General features: G+C 38.5%; 1 protein-coding gene across 2 annotated transcripts in view; it reads right to left on the reverse strand.

Moving 5' to 3' along the window:
* The window catches only part of mmp16 (matrix metallopeptidase 16), a 72,476-nt gene that overhangs the window by 16,587 nt on the left and 29,337 nt on the right, over positions 1-26,552 (reverse strand). For both annotated transcript variants that reach the window (XM_023949881.1, NM_001104884.1), the window contains 2 exon segments: positions 7,411-7,572; positions 2,357-2,574 (listed from right to left, as the gene is read on the reverse strand). In XM_023949881.1, coding sequence (XP_023805649.1) covers positions 2,357-2,574; positions 7,411-7,572 — 380 coding nt within the window.

Here is a 26,552-nt window from a genome sequence, read left to right on the forward strand (position 1 = left end):
CCGAAGCACTCCTGATTACCCGAGGAAAAGACAGGACGGTGATTTACAGGCAAGTAATGAGCAGGTCAACCTGCTGTCTCATTTTTCTGCCGCTCCTAATGAAACGATGTGCAGAAAGTTAACTTAAACATATAGCTCCACGCTCAACAAATCACCTCTCTTAGTTAGCCTTTACTCTGGTTTCCATACGGACCTTTGGGAAAATGTGAGCTGGTGTTGGTGAAACATTTGAGACGTAAAAGTTGAGAATCAACACAAGAGGAAAGTTGTTGGAATGCGATGTGTACATTCCTTCCCTTGGTAAAAAAAAACAACAACCCAAAGACCCTTTATTCATGCTTTTTATTCAAAAGTTGATAAAAAAGCCATTTTAGAGTATTTTTTGGATGTTGCAGAAAAGTAATGACATTTCATGAAATTTAATCAGGCAAAACAACTCCTTGAACCCTTGTGCTATCTTAGATGACCCCACCCTTACTTTGACGTGTTCTCCCTACCATGACAAAGGTGGATAAAGGTGGAAAGATTTCATGTAATCCATGGACACCAGTGAAGATCACAAATCATTGAAGAAAAAAGGTTCAGAGCACTGTGTAGTGGGTCTAGATGACCCAACTCCCAACGTTAAAGTGCCTAGAATAGCACAAGGGTTAAACAGTCTAAAGAAAAAAACTTCTGCTTGTGGGGGGAAAAAAAAAAAATCACCTATTTGATTTAAATTTATTTTATAAAAAGTGTATTCTTTTTTGTTGGAATTACATTGTTAGTCATATCCTTTGGATAATCTCATTTTAAGACAGCCGATAACAGTTACATTTCAAAACAATCTATAAAAAAACAAAAAAATCCAGATAAATTAACACTATAAAATGTTCGGTTCACTTCTTAAGCCACACTTCTTAACAGAGGTGGCCTCAGAGAGCCACACAGAGAATGCAATAAAGCTTTCAAGCAAACATTATTCATGATTGTTCTAATCCAATCTTTTTAAAGCTTTAAAACTTTGTAAATTTGTCTTAAATGCGTGGTCCTATAGGCCTTTCCAAGTGACCAATGGATGTCATCCTCTGCAGCGAGCTTCCACAGGAATCTACCTCTGCAGAAATCCCATGATCCTCATCACTTTGAGAGGTCGAACTCTTCTTCTGTGAGGCATTCATGAGCTGTGGCAGACTAAAAGTCTTTCAGACCAAAGTCTGCATTCTGTATGTTGTGACTGGCAGTAACTGTTTCCTGTATAAAGCAGACACAGAGGTCTGATTATGGTCAAAAACGTTCAACAAGTAGTGTCTCTAACTCAAAGCCCGACTGGAGATTTCTGATGTATATATATAAAAAGGAAAAATAAAACTTATAACTGCTACGTGGGGTTCAAAAACTCAAAGATACCCCCCACCCCCAAGTTCCACAAGCTTCTTATTTAACTGATTAACGTTCTATTTATATCCCCAGGAAAATACAGCTGCTCTTACATAAAGCAGATGCACTAATTCTCCCTGCAGTGGAAAACACTGAACAGCTTTGTGCTGACCCGAGAACTGCGTGTTGCCAAAGCCGTCTGCTCACCAGCTAGCACCAAGAACATCAACTTTTTGTGTGCACCAACACAAGAGAGTTCGTGGGAAAAAAATGAGGCATTCCATAGAGCAAAGTCTAGTGTTTCTTTTGGTAAAAATTCAACTTCATCCAAAGCTTTTTGTTCTCAAAAAGTACCAATTAATCAGCAAAGAGTTCAACTAGATATAATGTTGCGTTCACACCAAACACGATTAGCGTGGCACATTTGTACCCTCCACCTCTGTTTTGACGCGCAGCGAATTCGCTGCTCATCCAGAAATGTGTCCATGAACCTGATGCTCCGGTCAGATGTGAGAGAAGCTACTGTTCAAAGTTTTCAGCCTCATTCCTACATGGAAGCATTGATTGTATATCTCATACACAGTCAATGCAAGGAAGATAGGAATGTAGAGCAAATTCCACCATATTTCGCTACTAAATTCTTAATAAATTCTGAAAAGGCATTATGCACATACTAAATGAGAGGTAGACCAGTTCAAACTGGTGTTGCCACATCTCCCTCTGTTTACAAACAGCTCTCATCCCAACAGGCCATTTGAACTGGCCTGAATTAAGCGCTAAGTTGAATTTATCAGTCAATAAGTCACATACTTTCCCCCAGTAATGTCAAGAAGGAAAAGACTTTGGAGGCAACGGGGGTTGTTTTGGCCTGCAAAGACTGATTGCTTTTCCAAGATGCGAGTAAAAGCTAAACAGCTTAGAGGCTCAAAAATGACTTGTGGAATACAAATGTGAAAAAGCTGCAGGTCTGTTTTGATATGAGAGACTCTTCATTTACCTTAAAGACGAACATCTCCCGTCTTAGTATGGCCAAGGTGTTGAAGTCTCCGTCGCAGATGTTTGGTTTAGCATTTGGAGGTGACGGAGTGTCTCCGGGGGGAAGCCATGGGGGCCGGGGCTGTCTGTCTGGCTTACGGGGGTCTGAGGGTGGATGGGAACGGGGAGGGGGAGCCGTGGGCAAAGCCTTCGTGGGCTGGGGAATCCTATCAGGCGGGCCTGGAGGAAGTCAGAGAAATAAATCTCACTTTGTTTCAACACATAAATCTGCAGCATGCTGTTTTTACAACCAGACCAACCTTCTTTTTTTTTTTACAAACTGTAAAGGTGAAGGAGTGTAATGAATCACACCTCATTGAGCCATAATGAAAAGACAACAAATTCTCTTGGTGAAGAAATCCGAATTTATGCTTTTGGAACTATTGGGAAATAGGCTACTTGCTGAGCGGTTAATGCAAAGCGGGATGTCCTCGCTGCAGACTGAAGACGTTCAGCAAGCAGATGTTCAAATACAAGACAAACTCTAACCTGTGATAGACCCAATCTTACATATACAACCAAGAATTTACTGACTATCCACCTATTTGAACTAATGACCTTGCTCTATTTTCCTGCCTCTAGAAATACTAGAAACCTTTAACCTCTTAAAGATCCACTCTGTTTTTGGTGTTTTTTAACATGGTTTTGTGGCATTTTTCTTGTGATGGAGGACATGTATAAGGCAAGTTAAGCTTAAAATTGCATTTGTATTATTATGTACAATGACAATAAAGGCTTCTGATTCTGATTTCTGAGTATTTCTTCATTCAAATTGTGGTACATCAGAAGCAGATGAAAAAAATACTGTTTGAAAAAAAGTGTATTTGTTATTTTTTATTTGATTTGAAATGGTTTATTTCAAGCATTCAAATAGGAATAATACACAAAAACAAAACAATCATTAGTTATACATTCGTACAATAACTAATCAAACTTTATGTTATCAAACGTTATGTAGAAAATATGCTAGGCTGGTCACAAGCTCCCGGCACCGTTTCACTAGCTTGTGGCTAGATCTATTAACGTCCTTGTCTTCTTCATCTGAGCTGACCTCTGGCTGAAAACTGTACGGCTGTATAGCTCCAATATTGATCGCCATTTTATTGCAACGATAACGTTAGGTTTGAGGTGTAAGGGACTGTAAGCTAGTAAGAGAGAGTGTAAACAGCTGGATGACGGGAAGGGAGAGTGGGTTTCTCAACGCCAACAGACTCACCTACAACTCAGAGGCAAATTGCTAATGAACTACTGCCGCTCTGCAGAAACTATGTTCTAGAAAACGGTTGTTTTATTTAGGTCAAAAACAGCATGATCATAATTAAAAGACCCCTGGAAACGCTTTTAACATAAATCAAAAGATGATAAGAGACTGATGTGCCTCTTTTACTTATCTTTGTCATTTGGGCTTTGATAGCAAAATTAACTACTGTGGTAATATAACTCAAAATGTGATGTACACACATATGGACGCCAGGAAGTTTAAGAAACAAACTCTGCTGCTCTCCATTGCAAAAATATTTTCAAAATTGCCTTTGCAGTTCTGAAAATACTAATATGAGATGTGGCTCGCTCCAGGCATGATGGTAGAAACACCTGTGTCCCATCACGTCTGAATGTGTCAAAGCAGAACAGCTGTGTGTGGACAGGTAAACATATTGAATGAATATATCCCCCAAAAACGAAAAGAAAATAGGACATGAAAGGTCTAAAAACTCAACTAAACAGTGACAAAATAATACTAAAGAAATTGAGGAGATGAAAAGTAACATTAACATTGATGGAAGCCCAGGATTGGTTGAGAGTCATTCAACATTTATGAAATACATGAGAAAAAGAGAGAGACAAGAAAGAGGGAGGTTGAGCAGTACAAACAAGTGCGCTGGGTTAATGAATAATTAAGCACATGACAGCGCGTGAATAACACCCTCCTGTAACTGTGAGGATGTGAGCTGTCATGTGTTGATTGGGGCCAACAATAAAAGAATAGATGACCGTGATATGATGCAATGTGGCCGACAGTCCTGAAACATGCATGAGCGGCAACCTTCAAGAAACCCGGCCGAAAAATGAAACCGGTTGATTCTTTTGTTACCAGGGGGAAAGCCATGAATGGGTAAATCTCCAGAGAGCAATCAAATAAAGAAAAAAGTAAAGCATTAATCAGTTGGAAATCCAGCCAATCGCAGGATTAAGAGACTGGCCAGTCGGCAAAACTGATAAGCGTGTCTGCATGTGAGGGACTCCATGCAGTGGCTAAATGAAAGCCTCTGAAACACATCCCTGGATTAATGGAGCCAAAAGCACTCTGGTTATGCAAGTACTGGGAAATACAGTTGCTATTTGGAGGAAAATGCAAACACGCTTGCAATATCAGATGCATGCATTTCAACAGGGTTTTTGGCGGCTTTGGCCGAAAATAGTTAAGTCATTCCCGTACCATCGACCAAAACTCATGAGTCAGCTAGGTAGATTATTTTAAGAAAATCTATGTGGATACACTGGTAATCTGAATTGAGCTCTAAGAGAGCAAATACTGTATTTTTTCCACACTAAAGGGTGCACCGTCAACGAACGGGCTACTTAACAAACATACGTGATACATAGGGCATACCAAACTATAACGTGCATTAAGTAAAACAAGAGTCAGGGATAAGTCTGTTAGTCAGTCAGAATGTATTAGCAGTATTTACTGTAACAGTAAAACATATTTGTAACACACTACACCATAGCCACGTTGGAAGTGTTAACCACGTTAACGTATTCACAATACCTGTAACTCCCAATCTTGTTTGTTACATGTAAAAAGACTGACACCACTAACACAAACACTACTGTGACTACGGCAATTCTCAATCTATTAGTAACATAAAAAACACTGTCTGACATTCTAGATGTTAGCCACGTTAGCATAGTCACAATAACACCGTAACAGTAACAAATTGTTCAAATGCAATGCATTATGGTTTATATTCACCACTCTAGAAAGCATTGATGTAAACTGGTCTTTCGCAAAAACTTTTTGAAAATTTCTAGGGTTTTGACATTGTACGAAATGGCGAACGCCCAATATAGTGCACTTACCGGAAATAGTAAGTGAATTCTTGGCCCTAAGAGGGAACAACAAACTAGAGTTCCACACAATTTATTAAAGTCAGTTACAGCATGAGGAATGTAAGACCAGAAACACAGTTTAAGTCTCAATATATGTTCTTTCAAATAATATTTGTACTGTATGGTACTTGAACTGATAGATCAATTTTATCACTAAGATCAGCTGGAGACTAAAGTTTACTGGTTCTTTTTGATGATGGCATCAACAACAAAAAGTCTGCAATGTCAGTGATGAGTGAAATCTGCTGCTGGAGAAAACAGGAATGAAGGCTTTCTTTCTTCAAAAGGGCAGGAAGTCATTATGTTCAAAGGTCAGCAAGAAAAACATCATTTGGGAAATTGAAAGGAAAAACTGCAAACTATATCAGTATATGTTTGTATTCAATCTGTATTTATCTTCACGGTACCTTATCGGCTGATAAACCTTTCTTTCATTTTTGAACAAATGTCCTAATGAGGGTAAAAGGTTGATTTTACAAAAATAACAACAGAGTAATAATAAAAAGACTAGCTACATATCCTCCAACAGTTTTTAATCTCTCCTAGATCTGTTCACTGATGCAGTACATTCCTAATTCTATTCAAATGTATCTCTCTTCCTGATCAAGCTCAATTCAACAACTTTTCAATCCATCAGTGTACGCCCTGCCTTTTCCTTTCTCAACTGAACGTGTAGCCATTACTGTTGTCATGAGAAACAAGAGGGGGTCAGCTGTTGAAGGGAAGGGAATGAGGCTGAGGCGGGAACTGCTATCACTTGTCCTGCCCTTCATCTCTTGTTATAATTCAGGGAATTCAGGGGTCAACAGAGAGGAGACAAGGAAAACACAGGGGGGATGAAGAGAGATGTGATCTCTGCCTGTATCTATCATTTCCAGAAGGTCATGGCCTGTCCATGCAGGCAGATGGCGGGTTCTTTTGTGTGTGTATATGCATTTGGGTGACAGTCATTAAGATAGACTAGGACAGCTAGACGGTGCTGACAGCTGTAACTAAGAACACCACTGCATTCCACTGTGTTTTATCCCTACTGATACAATGAGATCAGCTCCAAACAGTAAAAAATAAAGTAGCATTGTTAATAAATGTACTTAGTAAAATAATAATAAAAAACAGCACCATTCATGGAAGTTCTTTTAACAAGAAACAAGACAGAAAAAAAAAACAGAACAAGAAACAATGCCACAATGACTTTCTAATTAACCAAGAAGTTTTGCAACTTACATATGTGTACAAACAAAACTGCAATACACATCTGTGGGTATTGTACAATGTTTTACATTTGACTATATGTATAAAAAAAAACAAATTTATGAAGCACAGGGGTGGTGTGTTGATGATTTGGGCTTGTGACACCTTGGTCAACTCATCTTAAAGAAATGTTCAAATCTGAGAATCTGAGAGCTACAGCTAACGTGGGTCGCCCCATAGGATACACAAAAAACAGACAAAGACAGCGGATCATTTACAACAGAATGACTAGAAGTAAAAAAAAAAAAAAGCATCTGTCAAATGTTAGTTGACATATTAAAATAAACATTTTTTTAAGTGTGATTATTGGCCTTTCTAAACAAATTCTGTTTGTTTCCAGTTTATGGAAAGTTGCTAGAACGTTTTTTTTCCTTTTTTTTGTTTATACATCAATTCGATTCAAACTCCATACAACTTGTAATCCAAAGTAAAACAAGTCAATTAACTGAATTTATTTCATTGTACCATAAAAAAAGTACCTGACGAGTGTCATGGCACAAGGTTGACATCCTAGAGAATCATCTTTTGTCTACAAATGGCCTTTAAACAGGACACAAACCTGTAAACCTAAACGATTCTCCAAAAACAGGCAAATACATTTCAAGTTCAAATTGGGATTCCAATGACATCAAAATAAAAAAAAGTCCGCCTTACCATATATCTTCTGTATGCCCATAAGGTCATCCATGGGCAGCTTGAAGTTGTCTGTATCCATGTATTGGTAGAAAGGGGCCATGATGGCCGTTGGATCGTTGGAGTGTTCAAGACCAAGAGCATGGCCGAGTTCATGAACTGCCACCAGGAACAAATCGTTTCCTAGAAACAGAGAAAAGCAGGGAGTGAGCAAACCAAGCTCGGTTATTCCGTCAGCATTGCTGGCAGATAACTTTATGAGGCATCTTGTGTCCCTCATACATTTATTGTGCCTCTGGTTATGCTTTTTTTGTCACCTTGCAGCTTGTCAGAGTGCACCTGTTTCGGTTGGCAGTGCCCGAGTACTTCAAAATTCAGCCTAGCCCATCTAATGCTTCCCAAAAACACAATGCTACCCAAAAAACTGAATACGTGACTGTGGACAGACGTCCTCCTTCTGTTCCCCTAATGAGTGGATTATGTTGCTCTGACATGTTATCCAGAAAGACGGAGCTTTATTACACATGCACAGACGCGTAGAACTCCCGAGCACGGAAAAGCATGCAGTCTGTCATTAGTCTTGAGCTGCGGTTAACCGATGACACTGGGCTGACCTTTTAACACAGAAACCCTCTGTGGCTGACAGCCAAGCCTAAATTGCAGCGGTATAAGGCTGAGTTATTCTAGACTTAGGTGCACTGTGTCTTATTCAAACTTGTTAACTAAGGTCACCAGCAAAAAAATACAATTGAAGACGCTTTTTTCTCATCGTCTTAGCACGTCAAACTTGACCTATGAAGCTGCATAGACTCCAACGGTTACAAAGGTTCTCTGAGGGTCGCAGAAACTGGAAAACCCATTGAAAGAACAATGTGTCTTGGGGCTGTTCAATGGGTGCATTTGCATGACAGACGGGAATTATGGCTTCAATGGCAAGCCAAGCCGTAGACAAGTGAACATCATGTTGTAATTCCATCACACGCTGGCTCAACAACTTCCAGGCTTCACTGTGGCTCCATTACGCTGGTGTGTTTAGGTTTGTAGAGTCTGACACGAGGAACCGATGTTTACATGGCTGACTTTTCACAAATTCATTCCAGAATTTTGACACTTGAGGTTTGGATGTTTAACTGATCATCAGACAGGGTTCCCCCACAGAAAAATAAAAGCTCCAAACGTAATGAAATAGTTGAAAAAGGCAACAAAAGCTATTTTATGAACTATAATGTGTCATTGATTCCTCCAATACTCTGGGCTAAGAAAAGAATCCTACCTTCGGAAATCCTCATTCCAAAGTTTCCAGTCTGTCTGTGGGAAGTTAGTTTCCATGTCCAATGGGATATCACCTACTTCAGTTGCTTTAAAGCTTTAGATGAGATCTTTGTCCTAGCTTTTATGTCAAATATTGCTCTCAAAGTAGTTTTTTGGACCCTTAAACAGAACAGAACTAACCTGTCCACTTTTTATTTACAACCAAAACCCCTCCATTTTTAATCCTCTCCAGGTTGGAGTCTCACCCCTCTGTCTTTTTCTTATCAAACTGAAAGAGAATGGAAAGAAGCATCATTTATTCATTAGGATTCCCACTAAAGTGAGGCACTTATCTGCTGCAAATCTCTCACATCAATTCCCCATCAGCAGAGAACAAGCAGGTTATTGAGACCACTTGCCAGCAGGTACAGTGTGCCGCTCAGGACTTTATGGACCCGACCGTCACATAGAAACAGCTTCATTTGAGCACCGCCAACAATATTCAACTGTGTAAATGTCAGTGAGCCTTTACAGGCTTGATGGAAAGTCCTGCAGAGCGCTCACTGAAAAGTCTCAGGATTCTGTCAAAATCGTTCAATGAAAATAAGAAAATGTATGCAAGTTTGTATTATTGAACAAATGTCTGGAGATGCGGCTTCAATCACACAAAGTGAGGCACAGAGGAGAAAGGAGACGAAGAATTTGAGAAACGCTTGTGCAGGAAACGGGGTCAGAAAGTTCTCCCGCCACTTCCTTCCTGAGATAAGAGTTAAAGCAGAGGAGTAAAAATGCCCCTAAGAGCGAACAAAAAATCAGAGCAAAGATCAAAATACAGGTGTATGTCATTTAAAGTTAACTCCCATACCATGATATTACTGAATTACAGAGGGCTACAGCAATTGAAAGTGGCACTTCAAACTCCATTCAATCCATTTCTTACAGTTTTCCTAAACCTATCAACGTCATTTCATCTCTAAATAGAGTGAAAGTTGCTGTAGTATCTTATTTGTGAAAGAAGACTTGGAAGGCAGACAGAAATTACCCAGCATTAGTCAGGATTGTAAAACTACAACCTCAATGTTTAACCAGCTTTTTGTGCCTTGGTGTATTGTAACTAGCATGATAGCATAGCGTCAACTCCATTTAAATGGAAGAAAACATGTCATTCATGCAATTTTGCTTTTCTACGCACCACACACACTCATGATTATCCACAATTATACACAAGAACATAAAACATGAGTTCGCCATCCATCCATCTTCCAAACCTGTTAACTCTTTGACACCGCAGCTATAGCTCCAGTGTTGAATTACTGTAACTCTTCAACCGTTGAAACATTTAACTTAATTTGAACGGATTCTAAAGTGGAGAATAGCAGCTTTGCACTGATATTCAACACTTAACAGTAGTAAAGTGTTTATGCAATCAACGTAAATTAGCTGATTCTGATGCAGAGAAAAAGAAGAAAAGCACCTTAAGCACATTAGTAAAGTGTTGGATATCAGCTTCAATGCCGCTCTCTCTGCGTCAGAATCTGTCTGGAATTACGTTATTTGCCAAAAGGTCAAAAGGTTATTGTATCTTGAAAGGCCTGTCATTTTACTATTTTTGCAATAGCTCCGATGTTAAAGGGTTAAATCTCACAGGGGCCATAGGATACTGGACCCTATTCCAGCCACCATATCTTCTAAATTTGAGGAGAATAGATGCAAATGAAAAACAAAAGTTGCTTTTGAGGTCCTTTAAACAAAACTCTTCATCAATAGAGGAATGACGTTTGTGAAAGTACTAAACTAATATTCATTGTTTTTAACTCAAATACATCCAAAGTGTGGATTAACAAGTAACTTTTGCTCATTTGAACAGTTGTGTGCAAATCTACAAATCAATTCTCATGCATTAATGCGAAAGAAAGAAGAAAAAGAGGATTTTAAATTAATAGCTAATAATCCAAAAAAAAAGACAGCTAGAAAAATTGTTAAATGCATTGGATTTTTTCACAAACTGATGCAATTGTCAAACACATTACAGATGCATCCACAACACAAGTACAAGAAAAAGATTGTTTTTGATTTCCTGAGTCAGCCTTTGTGCCTTCCGGGTCTATTTTAGGACAGCTTTGTCACTTTGTTTCAGCTCCTTATGTAAGTGGCGCTGCAGACAGGGTGCCCCCTCAGCGCCGGGGCCACAAAAACAAAACTAATCATCAGCTGAGGGTTCTTAAACAAAGGCTCCGCGGGAAGAGGCTGCAGTGTGGGAAGGAGATAGGTAGAGCGTGATGTAGTAAAATAAAAGACACAAAATGCGAGAAAATGGTGAGCAAATGTAGAAAAGTAGAGAGATGAAAGAGATTTAAAAATAGATGTTGAGAACGGAGGCGATCACTGTGATAAAAGGATTACAGAAAATACTTAAACGGGAGATGAAAAAGGTGAGGTAATCCAAGGAGAAAAGGCATCTGAATGGAAAGCAGTGTGGTGGCGGGACAGGAGATAGAAAAAAAAATAAAGGGTTGGACTATTCATCTCGAGCAATGTTTCCGTGTTGCAGCAATCACTGATGACAGAGGTGATGAATTACAAAACTCTAACCTTTTACCCATGCATTTATAACTTCACCCTGCAGTCTGCTGCTGCTTCTGAGCGCAAAACACGGAAAATAAAGACTCCAGCTGATCTAAACACTGTCAGGACAATCCACACAGCTTGTGGATTATAACCCACTCACAGCAACAACACTTTTTTAACATTTGTTAGTGGGTGAGGAAGCATCTTCATCATTCAGTGATTCATTTGTACCATTTGCCACTTTGGCAGAAAATGAAGTCATCTTAGGATTCTATTAAAAGCCTGAGCAGGGCATTTAAAATTCAATTTTTTGGCCTTTTCTTTTTTTTTTCTTGGCAATGTTAAGTGGGCAATGATCACAGTGGCGGTCAAAGGAGGCCGCAATCTTGCAGGAGCTCGACTCTAGGGAGGTCAAGGTTGCTGCTAATGAGGTAAAGAAACTAAAGAGAGAGAAAAAAGGAGAGATAAGGAGGGAACGATGAAGTAAGAGAAGACAGACAGTAGAGATTTACAACGTGACGTACCTACTTGTAGGATTTATGATTAGAAACCTGCTCTTTTAGTATTCTTTAGCAGCTTTCTGCGCATGCCTCTGCTGTTATAGACCATTAAGGAACACCAGAATACTGGATTTCAGACAGAGGCGAGCGCAGATAAGTACCCTTTAGCTCCCAAATCAGATGTATGGCCCCAGTCACTGCTCTTCAATTGCAGTAATGGCTCAAACTGTCAGCAGATACCTCTGGGAGCCTGTAAAGCTCCCCGATACCTCAATGCTTAAGTAATAGCCCATGCTTCACTCAATACATGACATCTGTCGACAGTGTCACACAAGGGTGACCATAGCTGTCTGTCTACGTAAGGCACTTTTTTGTAGACATTAAAAACAAGAAACAAAGTAAAGAACCATTTTTTGGACACCTGATAATATAATCAGAAAAATACCCCTAGATGATGTTAAAACCACCAAAAATAAGATTTTCATCAGTGGGTCAAAATCTTTTCGATAATAGTGAACTTTCCAGCTGTAACTTTACAGCACAACAGACTATATTTACTTTCTGACACACTTGTCTATGCACACACAGACAGGTTCAAATGAGACATTACAATAACATATATCAATCGGTTCAGTTTCATCTTGTCTTTTCGTGTAATAGGGACACGAAAAGGACTTTAGCTACAAATTCTGTCTTAACTGAACAGCTCTCCCCTCAACATGAGTCCAGCAAATATGTCAACAAGACATTTTTTTTAAAATGCTAAAATAAAACAAATTGCTATTTCACAAGTTACTTATATTTGTCTGACATTTAGGCAGCTGAAGTGTTTTGGTGGGGGAAAGTGTGTGGATTTTTAGCACCTAGTAAAATCGAGAACAGTATTTTTTTCCCTTCATTTTTCCCAAGTGCATCATGGTCTGTGAGAAAGTGGATATGAACTAATGTTGTTTTTAAAGACCTATTCCTTGTGTTTCTATCATTGACTGTATGTGAGAACTGGACTGAGTGACCCCTGCCTGCTGGCCCGCATCTTGAACATCTGAAGCATTTGATTGACAGATTCTCCTGAGCCCACTTTGAAGTGGTAGGGGTGATGTCACACTCACTCGGCCCAATTCTCATATAAAGTGAATGGTTTCTATCCACTTGTGGTTACTTGGTATGGGAAAGAAGCTTTATGATTTTCTTGCTTTCAACGTCAAATAAAAAATGTATTTGCCATTACGACCACGGATCCTCCTTTAAGGATGTTTTTTGTCCCTCTTCCCAGCGCTCTAATACCTATTATCCCTCTGTTGTCCATCATTTTACAAAGTGTAAACAAATCATCTTGAATTACAACTCCCACTTTTGGCCTTTTAGCCATACATAAGGTTCATGCTTAAGACAGCTGTGATGTATTGCTCATATGTTTCTGGGAAAACTGGAAAGCACAATCGTAAACTAGCAAGTATAAATATCATTCATTTGTGTCAGATTTATTTTCTGGCAGAATATTGTTAACATTGAACAGGAGGACTAAGTAAAAGAGGGAAAAAATAAGAAATTAGAACTGACAAAAAAGGGTAAGTGTTGACTTAGCTACCCAGAGCCTGAAGGACACTGGAAATGAAATTCCCTAGTGAAAAAGAGGACGCGCGGACGCTGAACCAGAGGAGAGGTCAGTGAGGACATTGGCTTCAGAAGAGCTGTGCTGCTCTGACAGCCTGCCAGATCTCAGCCCACTGGTTCAGTGCCTGGCTCAGAGGGCCCCCGGCACAGGCTTTGCTGGCTGTCAAACCAGAACTGCGTGCCTGTTCTGACAGAGCGACCATCGTAAAAGAATTGAGCAAAAAGTACAACGGCCCACATTATGTTCGATCAACTTCCAACAGACTCTGACTTGACAAAAAATAAATAAAGGAAACACTTTTTCAAATTAACTTTACAGACCACATGTCTATGAAGACTCTCATTCATCCAGGTTGGTTCCATTGTAGTAGGTTTAGGGGATGTCATCTTTGGTTTTAAAGTTAGAGGACGTTTCACCTCTTATCCAAGAGGCTTTGTCAATTCTGGTCTCAGCTTTATTCTTCCATCCATCTACGGCAGTGTTTTGAACCCTAAACAAACCAAACCAGTTCCACCTGGGTCGTTAATAGCTGAAAAAGATGACCAGTTTGGGGAGGGAGTCACTGGCTCCCCAACCCCTAGCTGACGACAAAGGACTCTTAACGACCCGAAACCATGTAGGCTAAGTTGACAATACCTTCCTGTTTCAGGTCTGACTCCTCCCCCATGAGCGCATATATACCAGCTCTTCGACCAGCTAATTCAGAATTGACATAGCCTCTTGGATAAGAGGCGAAACGTCTTCTAACTTTAAAACCAAGTCCAGATGACATCCCCTAAACCTACTACAATTTACAGACCACAACATAAAAAAGGGGTATTAATGGGTCATTTGTAAAACCTAGAAAATTTAGGTTCTATTTGGGGTGTTTTACACCAATTATAATTAAAATGGTTTAGCACCCAAATTAGCTCTTAAAACAAAACTGGAAAAAGAAAAAGCAAAGTGAAGCATTTTTGTCTCTTTGCCACATCATTGTAAAGTTCACCTAATCATTAAAGACAGTAAGTGAGAGGCATATTTTTTTCTATCTGGATTCATAACTCTTTCCGATGCCATAAACCATCAGTTGCTGCTTTTCTCTCCTCCTCTTTGCCTGTCTCTCACTCCCTCGGTTGATGGCCTTTGACACTTATCGAGCAGAACTCGTGCTGTCGAATGCACTCGCACTTAATTCTCCCATGCTTGTCAGAGAGCAAAACTCCAGCTGATGAGAGCAGCACATGTTCACTGGAGTAATTATTTATTTACAGAGGTTGCTGGAGATGGAAATTTGGTGTGGAAAGTTGCCATGTCTCCACACACTGGCCGGTTTCTCTTTAGTTACTGAAAGACGGCAGAGGGAAAAAAATTCAGCAACGGGAAGAAGAAGAAAAAAGACGTTTTATTCGTGTCACATTTATCTCCGTGCAGCACCTGTGAGCTGGACAGCAGTGCACACGCATTTCCCTTGGGATAATTCATCTTTAGTAATGCATTGGTCATGCTAAGTGGACTGATGGTGTATTCATATGTGCAGTCAGTTTGGCAGTTGTGTCTGCCTAAGACTAATGTTACCTCACCTCAAAAATGCTGGGGTGAAGGATCTGAATTCACATTGCACTAGTCAAGAAGACGTAGAGGGCTGGAGAATTTTAAATAGGTTTACAAACTTCACCTTGAAGAAATACTGGTCTGGCAGACTTTTTCTCCAAGTAATGATCTGAAAAAGTTAAAATTCTTTAGTAAATTTAGTTACGGTTGAGATTATTTCTGATACAAACCCGCTAATTTCAAAAATGCTTGCCTTTTTATCCCTTTAGCCAAGATATCAGAGGTCTGACTCAAGCATTTCCGTTACAATATTTAGTGATTTTCTTCTTTTTAACTATAAAACAAAACAAAAACAAACTGTATTTTGTTAATCTTGAAACTATCAGTGTTCATCGGATCGGTGAGGGTTTTTGATGTAAAATAAAAGAAAGAAATCAAATACATTCAGACAAAGTTGCCTTAAATAACATGCGTCTGTTCTTCCAGCCTGATGTTTTAGAGTGCAAAGTGCCTTTCTTTTTAAACAGGAGAAACAAAGTGTAAAGGTTAACTTCCACTGGTCTGTCTTTGATGCGTCTCTGTTGCATTGATACGAAAAAATAGAACATTTATTAATCAATTGGACCGTTTATATCACCTCCATCATATCTGCGTCTGACGTCCATCCTTCCAAAACGCACGCATTACTATTTTCAGTCCGTTGACACATTAATTTTGCAGGAGAAATAGGAAACAGGGTTTCAAAATAAAAATAAACATCTATTACTACCTAGTGGATATATTTAACAGAATAACGATGCATGACCTTCTTTAAACTTGCTAATTCTACATTTTGTTCATGCCATTTTTTTCTTTATCACAAGTTATTCAAGTTATAAACTTAACAATCAGATGCCTCAGTGAAAGGTGTGGTGCCCACCGACCCCCACCTTAAAATGTTCCAAGTGTTTGATTGAAAGATTTTTTCAGTTCCCACTTTCAGTGAAAGGGGTGTGGACTTCGAACAAGCTTACACCCGATTGGGAACAGTAGCTGCCACAGATATGCTGACTCAGATCGACTCTGACCAATTACTGGCATCTTGCTCCAACATGGTGACATCCGTATTCCAGAAAAATGGCGACTGAACTGGCTTCATTTCGCTGGAGCAGGAAGTAAAGCATTTTCAATGAGTGACTTCAAACCCACTCAGTCCAGTTCTAATATACTGAGTTGACCTCAAGTGGACAACACACATAATAATTACTCCTGATCTTGCTAGCATCTTGCATGTATGGATGTGTGTTAATGGAGCTCTGATTGTTAAGAATTATGGGCCTTAAAGACGCTTCATACTGAACATCTGTCTGTTCTTTTTTATTTGATTTGATTCTTTTTTATTTCAAGCATTAATTGTTGTTGATACAAAAAAAAATTCACAGATTTATCAAACTCATTACAGAAATGTTGAAATACATAGATTAAAAAAAAAGAAAAAACAAAAAAAAACACACTTGAGTCACATTTCCTTAAATAAATATAGTGATCGTGAACTAAATTCATGTAGGGCTTGAATTATTGCTTGAAAAGTAGTGAGTTTATATAATCCATCCCCTACTGAGTTCATTCATTTTATAGTTTTGCATAGTTTTTGTAATCTGGTTCTGATCAGATAAATTCTTTTCAAGTAACAAAATCAAGTGCTAACTAATGATTGATTCTTCAGAAAACATTCATACATGATTTCAGTAAACAGAGACGTGAATCACACACCATGTAACAGATATTCAATACTCACTGATTATGATATGAATACAATTTCATTCAATCCAGATTGCTACACATTGCAGATCAAGTTATCAAGCAACAAAATCGAATGCCTATTGATTATCCTCAGAAAATCCTCTTATATCTTTTCAGTAAAAATTAATGATTCACACTTTAGGTAACCGATATGTAATAATCATTGATTATCATTAGAACACATTATCACATTTAACCAGTGATTATTGCTACACATTGCAGATCAAGTAAAGAAAATCAATAGCTTATTGATTGTTGCACATTACACAATGTAATACTCATTGGTTGTAATTAAAAGAGCTTTGGTTATTTCGCTTATTTCTTTGAGCAGCTATGCTGTCTTTTGTTTTTCTTGTGTTGCTTTTGGGGCACAACATGGAATAGCAGACAAACAAATATCAACTGGCTGATTGAAAACAGTTTGATCAAAGTCCTTTATAAGGTTAGCTTGTACTTCATCAAAACATTTGCTTATTGGGGTCATAAGACCTTATAAAACAAACAAAAAACATACAATAAATTTGTTTCTACTGTTTATAAATGTGCATAAGACTGTAAAGTATCCAAACAGTTACTCCTTTAGGAGACTAAAAGCTGTGTTTTCAGAACACACAGTTGGCACGGTGATTTACAAATGCTAAGCATTATGGGAACAAGCTCTACGACAGCATCTGACTGACTGGTGGGAGGCCTCCTTGGGCTTCTGGGTTGTGTGCGTGAGTTTATTCATGTGTGGGGGCGGAAGAGAGTACCGCCACCCACATGGAGGCTGATGCTGCTGTCAGTAAGCGGCCATCTATTTGTAGTGGTGGCCTGGTGGGCTGAGTGTATGGCGATATTGGAGGAAAAGTGTTGAAGTAATAATGCAAATCCTTTATGATAGTTCTTGTTGAAAAGATGGTTATGTAACTGACAACGATATTTTCTCTGAATGCATTCCGTTGGCTATTCCATGCAAACTTCATGACAGGTTGAAGCTCACAAACTGAGTCAACACAAACTAATAAAACATTCAATTAGTTTAATAAAGGTTGATTCTTTGTAGAGGTTAGTCTGTTAACTTCTATTATTTTAATAAATCTTAATAAAAAAAGGTAGTTTTTAGATTCTTAATCATTAAAAATATGTTACTTTAAAGACAAACCAAAGGAGAATTGACTTCAAAATGACTTAAATATGGGTCAAATTTATTGTTTTGATGATGTTGATTCTTTCAAGAAGCTGATCTATCGTCCTCCTGGAACGGTTTGTGTTGTTCCAGACCCGCAGTAAAACATTGCACTGCATCATATCAGTGTTGCATCACTTCATGTTGCCTGTCATGTTGCATCCTTGAAACCAACTGCACACATTACGGTGCGTTCCTCCAATTCCCTTGGAGTTTGTGCGTGTGCGTTTGTGTACTGTTGTCCCACCTGTGTCCTTCTACAAGGTCTTTTACTTACAGCAGCTCGGTATCAATTCTCCCAATCTTAAAATGCACTGATACTGGACCTCCAAGGGGACACAGATGTACTTTTCCAGAGGGATACAGATCCACTCTTGTAGTAAGAAAAAGTTATCTAAGTTATCGAAACCTCTGCGGTCATTTCCTCTTGAAGCAAAGAAGAGCAGAAGCAAAGAAGAGATTAAATCAACGTTAAAAAAAAAGAATTATTATAGAGGCCTTTCTAATATAAAAAAAGTAAGAAATGACCTCAAAGAAAGACTTTTCCTCTTTTTATGCCTTTTATTTGAAGAAACAATCAACTTTTCTGAATGGTGGATGAACTAAAACATTATTTTAATAGCAGTGGAACATTAGATATGATTCACTGTATGGAATAATTGGAAGTCAGGTCAGTATTGTTAAAAGAAATGTCTCCTTTATGCACATAGCAGTTCTTTCACATTAACCTTTATTGACATTTCTTTTAAAGTGGGATTTATTAAACATATCACCACTGTAGGGCTGTGTTTTTATATTTGCATTTATTTATTATTTTACTATTTCATCCTGTATTAGATTTTTCATTTGGAACAGTGTGTTTTTTGTGTTGCTGTTTTGATTGAATAGGATTTAATTTAGTTTTGGTTGTTTAGTAGTTTATAAAATAAGTTTGGCTGATGTCAAAGGACAAACAGAACAAGCCACCTTTGTCTTTTTAACCTTGGTTGGTCAAAGATCCACTATAACAGAAAAAAAGAATTTCAGATAATTAACTGGGAAAAACTATTTAAAGAAACAAAGAGCTTTGCTGGTCATACGAGAACATAGGCAGAAAACAGCAGATCTCCATAATAAAAAGTTCATGCTACAAGAGTATTCTTTTAGTTAAGAGCTTAGAAAAGCAGAAGTTCATCAGTCTAGTATCACTCTCACTGCACTGGAACTACCATTTCAAAATAAAACATTGGGTTAAAATCCATGACTAAATGGCTATTAGGAACTGATAAGAAAAGAAAAAAATGTATTACAAAAAATATCTTGACAGCAAACAGATTAAGCGACCAAAGTCAGGCAAGCAGACAGACGGGCCTCGCTCTGCAGATAAACTTCCTAAAGCTTTGTCCAAAGAATATACAGACACATTCTTTCCAACACTTGGAAAAATAGTAGGAACCATATCAAAGTCTGGAGTAAAACAACAAGCAGTTACATTGTTTCCTAAAATGGACAGCATCATAGAAATATCACATAACAGCCTTCCACCTTGGTCCGTTTCTATGACAGAACTGGGGAAAAACTGGACATCTTCTGTCTGAATCTAAAATGTTATCTTCTTGCTTTTTCGCTGTGGTTTGAAAGCACATCAGGTGTAATGCCAAGTAAACCCACTGAACATTGAAAGAAAATGAAGATGTGTAGGGAAAAAGAGGATGCACAGGAGTGGGGAGGAAAAGACAGAATGAAGGGCTTCCTACTCATCACACAGTAGGAGCAGCCATCTAAAAATAAACCTGCAAGGACACCATATGCTCCTCTGGTTCTAAACAACTCCTCCTTTTTTCCCTCTTTTGTAGTCTAACCAACAGATCCAGTTTTCTCTTTTCTTCTAATTTCTGTTTGCTGGGATGGCAACAGCAAAAAACAATGAAGCGGAGAATTGTTATCTATAAACTATCAAGTGGTTCAATTAAAAGCGACAGCTGCTTTAAATGTGGGGTTCAATAACGGTATTGGATTTTGATGATCCACCGTTCTGCCTGCAGCTGTTTATCAGAAACGGTGACTCTTGTGACGGTAGATCAAATTAGTTGAAGTAGAAGTCAATTTGGTTTCATCTTACCTGTCAGCAAACAATCAGGATTTTATTCCCTATAAACCACAAACTTTGATCCAAAGCCAATCACTAGAAACACAAGTTTCCAGTTTTTCTTTTTTCTATTCTTTCGTGAAGTGGTGTAACTTTCTGAACCATTTGCTTTACTTTGGTGCTAAAAGTAAGGGAGATCATTAAAAACCTGAAATCTGAAATTTATTCAATTCCTGTGTGAACATCTAGTTCTCAAGCTGCGTTTTTAGGCGCTTTTTAGTCGTGTTAAAGGTGGCTAAGGTCTTTGTAAACATGCCAGACCTTTTAGGTAATGCCTCAGGCAAAAGCTTGTCAATTATCATGGAATGTAGAGATGGCGTTTTTATTTATGGGGCTATTTTGTTTTTTTCTGGTGCTGTTTTCATGTGAGACAAAAGCAGAATCAGAGCCTGAATACAAATTCTGCACATGCAATGAATCTCTTTGTATGGAGATCAAACCTTCAACACGAGCACGCCAAAATGACCTCGTGATTAAGAAAGTGTGAACATGAGAACGTTTGCCTTCTTGTTGGAGTGAGTGAATAGAGCGGTTCGCAATACAAAAATGGGATCTTAAATACAAAACCAATGAACATTTAAAAAACTGGGAAAAAATAGTAAAGTAGTGCAATCAATTACTACCACTGTTTACAATTACTACACCAGGTTGCAGTTAAATCGTGATTTTAAGTGGATCCTCACATTTGAAGTGTAACTACCTGAAGTATGAAGTGGAGAACAAAATAAGCACGAAACAAGCAAAGCATCCAGATGAGTGAATGAATCTTAGAGAAAACAACACCAGCACCAAGCAGATGAAGCCTTTAAGGCTTCGGCTCAACAATAAACAGGACAATATGGCGGCCAGCAAAAAATAAAGAAACCTTTAAAGAGTGTGACTGCAACAATGACAGTTTTTAACCCAACAGTGTTGTCCTTTTGATCCATAAATGTTTCTATAAAATTAAATAAAAAACACTTTTTTCAATGTATTAAAATGTGATTTTCAAGCTTTGTGCATGGAGACTTTCAAACATGAATTTGAAACAGTACAGTGGTTTATGTTTAGAAGAGAAAAACTATAAAATCATAGAATGCAACAGGTTAATGTTGATATGGTTTTGTAAAATTTGGAAATTACATTTTTCCTTTAAAATAATAAAAGAAAATAAACAAAACTTCAATAGTTGCTGCAAAAATAGTACTGACTTTTCATCCTGAGCAAAAACAACACAAAGATTGGTCTACGACAATAAAAAGATGACCGCCAAAAGTTTGCCAAAATAGAATTTCACCATATCTGCAAATTATTACAAGTTCTGGATTATGAAAATCAATTTTGGGAAAATATGCACTCGTGTTGATGTGGTGGTAATTCTCCTTTAAAATTGTATAATGGTAGACTCTTCATCAACTTAGCCTGTTCATTTTGCGTGTTATATTTGCATTTTAATGTACATTGAATTAATTTCCTTTGAAATTTCATTCGAAACAAGAAATATTTGCATACATAAGGAGTAACTCAGCAAGACAAGATTTAAAATCAAACTACATAGCATTAAAATTTCTCAAAAGTAAGAAGTTTGTTAATCTCCTTTTTTATCTCACCTTTCCACATTTTTCTCAGGATAGAGATCATTTCCAAGCATATGAAAGGCTGATGCGAGCATGGTAGCGTCATCCATCATTTATCGTGCTCTAAACAAAACAAATGCCGTGTTTGGCTCTTGTGATAGGCTTTGTCCACAGATTCCTGTGAGAAAACAACTTCTGTTAGGGCCACAGGGTTGTTGCACTCTGAATGAAAACACGGGCTCATCAGCCACCCCCTCACACGGCTGCTCTGCTGTTTTTCACGGTGCTCCATCCAGGCTGAAATGCCGGACTTATTACCGTGCAATCCCTAACACAATTATGTGTGGATTCTCACACAGCGAAATGAAAACGAGGGCGAGAAAGAGACATAGACGATGATTTGAGAGATTTGTCATTCTGCTGCAGCCCAAAGGACAAAAGCGAACATCCTTTTAGAGATGCGTTTGATAATGCCTGCTCACAATAGAGGGTGTGAGCCTTCAGAATGGTGGTTTACTGAGTTATAAATAAAATCCTGTCTTTAATTGACAATTAGAAATGTTTGTTCACTAATGTATTACTCAGCCAGAACAGGTCCCTCGACTGCAATCGCTCTTTGTTTCAGAGCAGAACCAAAAAGTCAGCAGTGTTGTTGTAGTAAACAAGAGAAAAGAGGCTGGGAGGAGAGGCAGGAAATTCGTAAATCCATCAGTCGGCCTTCATAAAGACGGCATTTCTCCAACTCTGTGTGCCAGATCCTGCTCACTTGCCTCTGCGCTTTTCAGGCACGATGAGCTTCGCACAAAAGGTGGAGGGGCTTGGCATGAATGATGTGATCATCGAGTCTGGCTGTCGGCTGTAACACATGTTGTCACACACACACACACACACACACAGCACAGAGCGCAGAGTTTAGTGTGAAGCGGAGGTGATAAAACGGGTCTGGCTCAATGTGAGATTCACCTCCCCAGAGTTTTCAGATCGTTCTAAGGCATGACACGCGGCTAACACAACTGCAGGGAAGGGCACTCCAATTTATAAATGTCTGTGCCTTTAAAGACCCACTCCGATGAAAATTGTGTTGTTGTTGTTGCTTTTATATCACGTTCTTGTAGCATTTTTCTCATGATTGAGGACATATATTAAAACAATTAAGCCTAAAATGGCATTTCTGAGTATTTCTTTATTCAAATCGTTGGGAATCAGAAGAAGACCATAAAGGCTGTTGGAAAAAGCTTGTAGGCCTAAGTCACAGGCTCCCAGCCTTTGCTTTTGGAAATGCTTTTCCAAAAGATTATCAGACTAGGACTTTAATATTAGAATGACATTTAAATGCTGCCACATGTGTTTGAGGTTATTTTTGTTTGTTTTTTGTTTAGAGACATTAGGCTTGAAATCCAGCAAAATGTTAAGCTGATAGTTGCAAAAAAAAAAAAAGAAAAAATTGTCTGACAGTTTTATTCATTCATATTCTAAATAAATTAATTCATATCCATTAAAAAAGTAAAAAACTATGATCAAAATATTATTTTCTTGTCAGTCTATAAGCTGTTTTTCTCTTCCGTTTGTATAAAAGCTATAATAAATTATACATTTATTTTAAAAATTCTAAATTTATTCTATCATTTCAGTGGTCGAATGCTACATCCTCTTCACACCTGAGACAAAGAACTCAAACAACGGTGCATACGTGTATTTCTTGGAGAAAAAGGAGCACCTTGCCACGTGCACGGGCGAGCTGATCTCCATAGAGACAGGAAATAATCCTCCAGTCCGCACTGATGACATCGTCATCCAAAACAACAACAACAACAACAACAGCATTTACAGAGCGATGCTGGCAACAGTCACCGTGACGACTGATCCCTCTTGACAACAGTACACGAGGGATTAGGTATGACAGGCAGGGGCAGCTTGCCGGACAGCAGGTCGTCTCCGGTGTGGGTCTGTGTGTGTGCCACTCCGGCTTTACCTTTAAAACACGGATGGAGAGGAGACTGACGGAAAGAGAGGAAGGGAGAAGGGAAGCCAGACATCCTTTTCTTTTGTTGTTTTGAGCAAAATTACATCATACCCAGCGGCTCCATGCTAAGCTAACATAATGCATTATATAAATTAAAAAACAATCTTAATAGTAGATACAAATAAATAAAAAAACTCAAGGTTTTGGTAATAAATTCTGTGTACAAAATAGTCCTTAAATCCTATCAAATTGACCAGAATTCAAAAAGTGGAGTTTACTTTTTAGGACTACAATCTACCTTAAACCTTAGTCATACTTTATGGGGGTTGATCTGTACTGCAAGTTTTTGGGTTGTCCAAGCCTGTGAGGGTCATAGACAGGAGTGGCCACATCTTAAGGGTAGCGCGGGTGCGTCTTACTGTTCCCCTGAGGCTCGTACTGTGACCCTAAAGTCCCACTTCAATCATCTTTGGATTCTATTGTAAAAGTTTTCTGAGTGGTCTTTATTTTTTGATTATACTTTTTTAGGCAAAACAAAAAAATAAATTTGTTGTTTTCTCTGACATAGTTTGTCTCTGACTGGCAGGAGTTCAACAGAATTTCGCCATCAAGTCGCCCACCGGAGGCGAGTAAGCCTGTGCTCATTTCCCAACTATGAGACAAAATGAGTGGGAAAAAAAATCCAGAAAATCACATCGTCTGATTTTGAAAGATTTTATTTGTGAATTATGGTGGAAAATAAGTATTTGGTCACTTACAAACAATCAAGATTTCTGGGGCTCACAGAACTTGTAACTTCTTCTGTAAGAGGATCCTCTGTCCTCCACTTGTTACCTCTATTAGCGTGCCAGACGTGTCCCCCTGCTAAAGCCAGGACATGTGCAGGCCACTCTAAATTTTGCTAGAGAGAATTTGGATGATCCAGAAGAGGTTTGGGAGAATGTCCTTTGCTAAAATGCTTCTAAAATGCTTTGTAAGAAAACATGATTTTGAATGGAGTGGGTCTTTAAAGGCTGTCATTAAAAAATGTAACGTACAGTTGTCGTGTGTGTGGTAAGCGTATCATTAAAATTTGTAAGGACAATGTCAGTGACACACACTTATGACTTGCGGTTGATGCTGTCGTATTATTCCCCTTACGCTGCTCTCTGGTCATTATGAAGTGCACGTACTGGCTCTGTACTGACCGCACACAAGTGCTTTTTGTACGTGGTGTGTAGGTGATACGCAAGAACCTTAGGATCTCCGTATGATTCCCACACAAACACTCTGTCTCATTTCTTCATATCTAACAGTTAGGCTGCACCGCAAGATGTGCATATTTAGCACTTGAACAGCACTAATGGGCCCCTCCCTCACACAGTCCATATGGTTTGGAGGGGAAACTCTGTAGGGCAAGCCCATGTCTCACCTACTTCATCCTTACTTACCACTGGGTTTTGATTGAGTGTTCACTATGACCTTCCACCTGCAACATGCTCTTGGAAAAATGTGTAAGAACATTTTCGCTCTACGGGCTCACAGAGTGGTCTACGACTTTAACCTGTGTACCTAGTTCAGGTTTCTCCCATTTTTTGCTCACAGAAAGCCCATATCCGCCTGTAGGGGCAGTAAGGACTAAGGCCTTATGAAAAGATAATTGTGTTTTTATGTAAACAACGGCAAACAGTTCTGTTAATAAACCATGATTGAGAATAATGTTATTTGCTAGATTAGCAAAACAAAGTTGTGAAGCCACTTTAAATCCAAACTGCATTATATAAGTTTGTGTCACTCCCCACACAGAAGTATTGATATTTAACATGCTAAATGATGGATTTAACATGCAAGAAAACACTGAACTTTAGCAGCAGAGAGCACAGGGGAATTTATGCATTATGGGATGTTTTTGCATCCCATAATGTGTGGGCTGCATCGGCACATTATTAATATTGCATTAGCGGTTGCTTTTATTATCCTGAAGGGAGTGAATCACAGCCCACGATGACAGATGCCTCTCCTTCTCCCTGCAGCACCAATGACGACATTTAGCGCGTGTGATGAGTGTCTGCATATATGGGTGATTATAAACAGTTTTTTTGTTTTTGTTTTTTTGTTTTTTACTGGCGAGTGCTGCAGAGAGAGACTGCTGCAATGTTACCTCCTTATGCATGACTGATGCGGATGAACCCACAACACCTTAAATAAACTTGTACATTATTTTATCCTTAGTGGCTGCAAACGGCGCTCATCTCGCATTTTTAATTGAGTCTTTAAGTTGGAACTTGCTCACGTCCAAATTCATGGCTTCATGTTTAACAGGTCCCACTAATCTGTGATCTATCCTCAACCTTTTTTACCTCCCACTGATCGTTCAGGCTTTCCCCCATATCTGCATCTCTGGTAAAGCCTTGAACCTCTCAGATTTGTCTACAGTTACTTTCTTATCCATTTCTTCACTTTCTGTTCTCTAGACAGTCAACTACTTCCTTTGTTGCTTTTTTTTCCTTTCTTTCTTTAATATATTTATTTATTCTTTGTCTTGATAGCCAATTCTCTTTGGTGCTTAAACTCATGATTCTGCAACACCGAGTCACTGAGTTGACTATGATGGAAAGTCGAGTCTTCCTCTTAGGTTTACCCTTTAACATTGGACATTCCTTCAATCATCGTAACTCTTCGACCGTTTCTGCAATTAACACAGACCACCACATTCTGATGCAGAGAAAAGCAGCCTTGCATCGACACGTAATACTTTATTACCCACAAGTGTTGCACATAAGTGCAAAGCTGCTTTTCTCAGCTTCAGAATCGGTGGAAATATGTTTATTGTCTAAAGTTAAAGTAGTTCAAAGAGCGTGTGATATTTGCTGCTGTTGGTGGCGGTACAGATATTAAAAGGCAATATGGAATTCAGATTTACAAACAGAAAACAAGGATATCTTATATTAAATTTGTTTTAAATATATAATCTAAATCGCTCCATTTATAGTTATTTAGAAAAAGAGAATACTACAGGATTATGGGGAATTTGATTGTGTCCTCAATATTTCAGACATTGGGCTTATTACACTAAAGATTAACAAATATAAAACATATACCTGTACAGAGGAATTACGA

This window comes from Oryzias latipes, chromosome 20 (genome assembly GCF_002234675.1).
Source record: "Oryzias latipes chromosome 20, ASM223467v1".
In the NCBI taxonomy this organism is placed as follows: Eukaryota; Metazoa; Chordata; class Actinopteri; order Beloniformes; family Adrianichthyidae; genus Oryzias; species Oryzias latipes.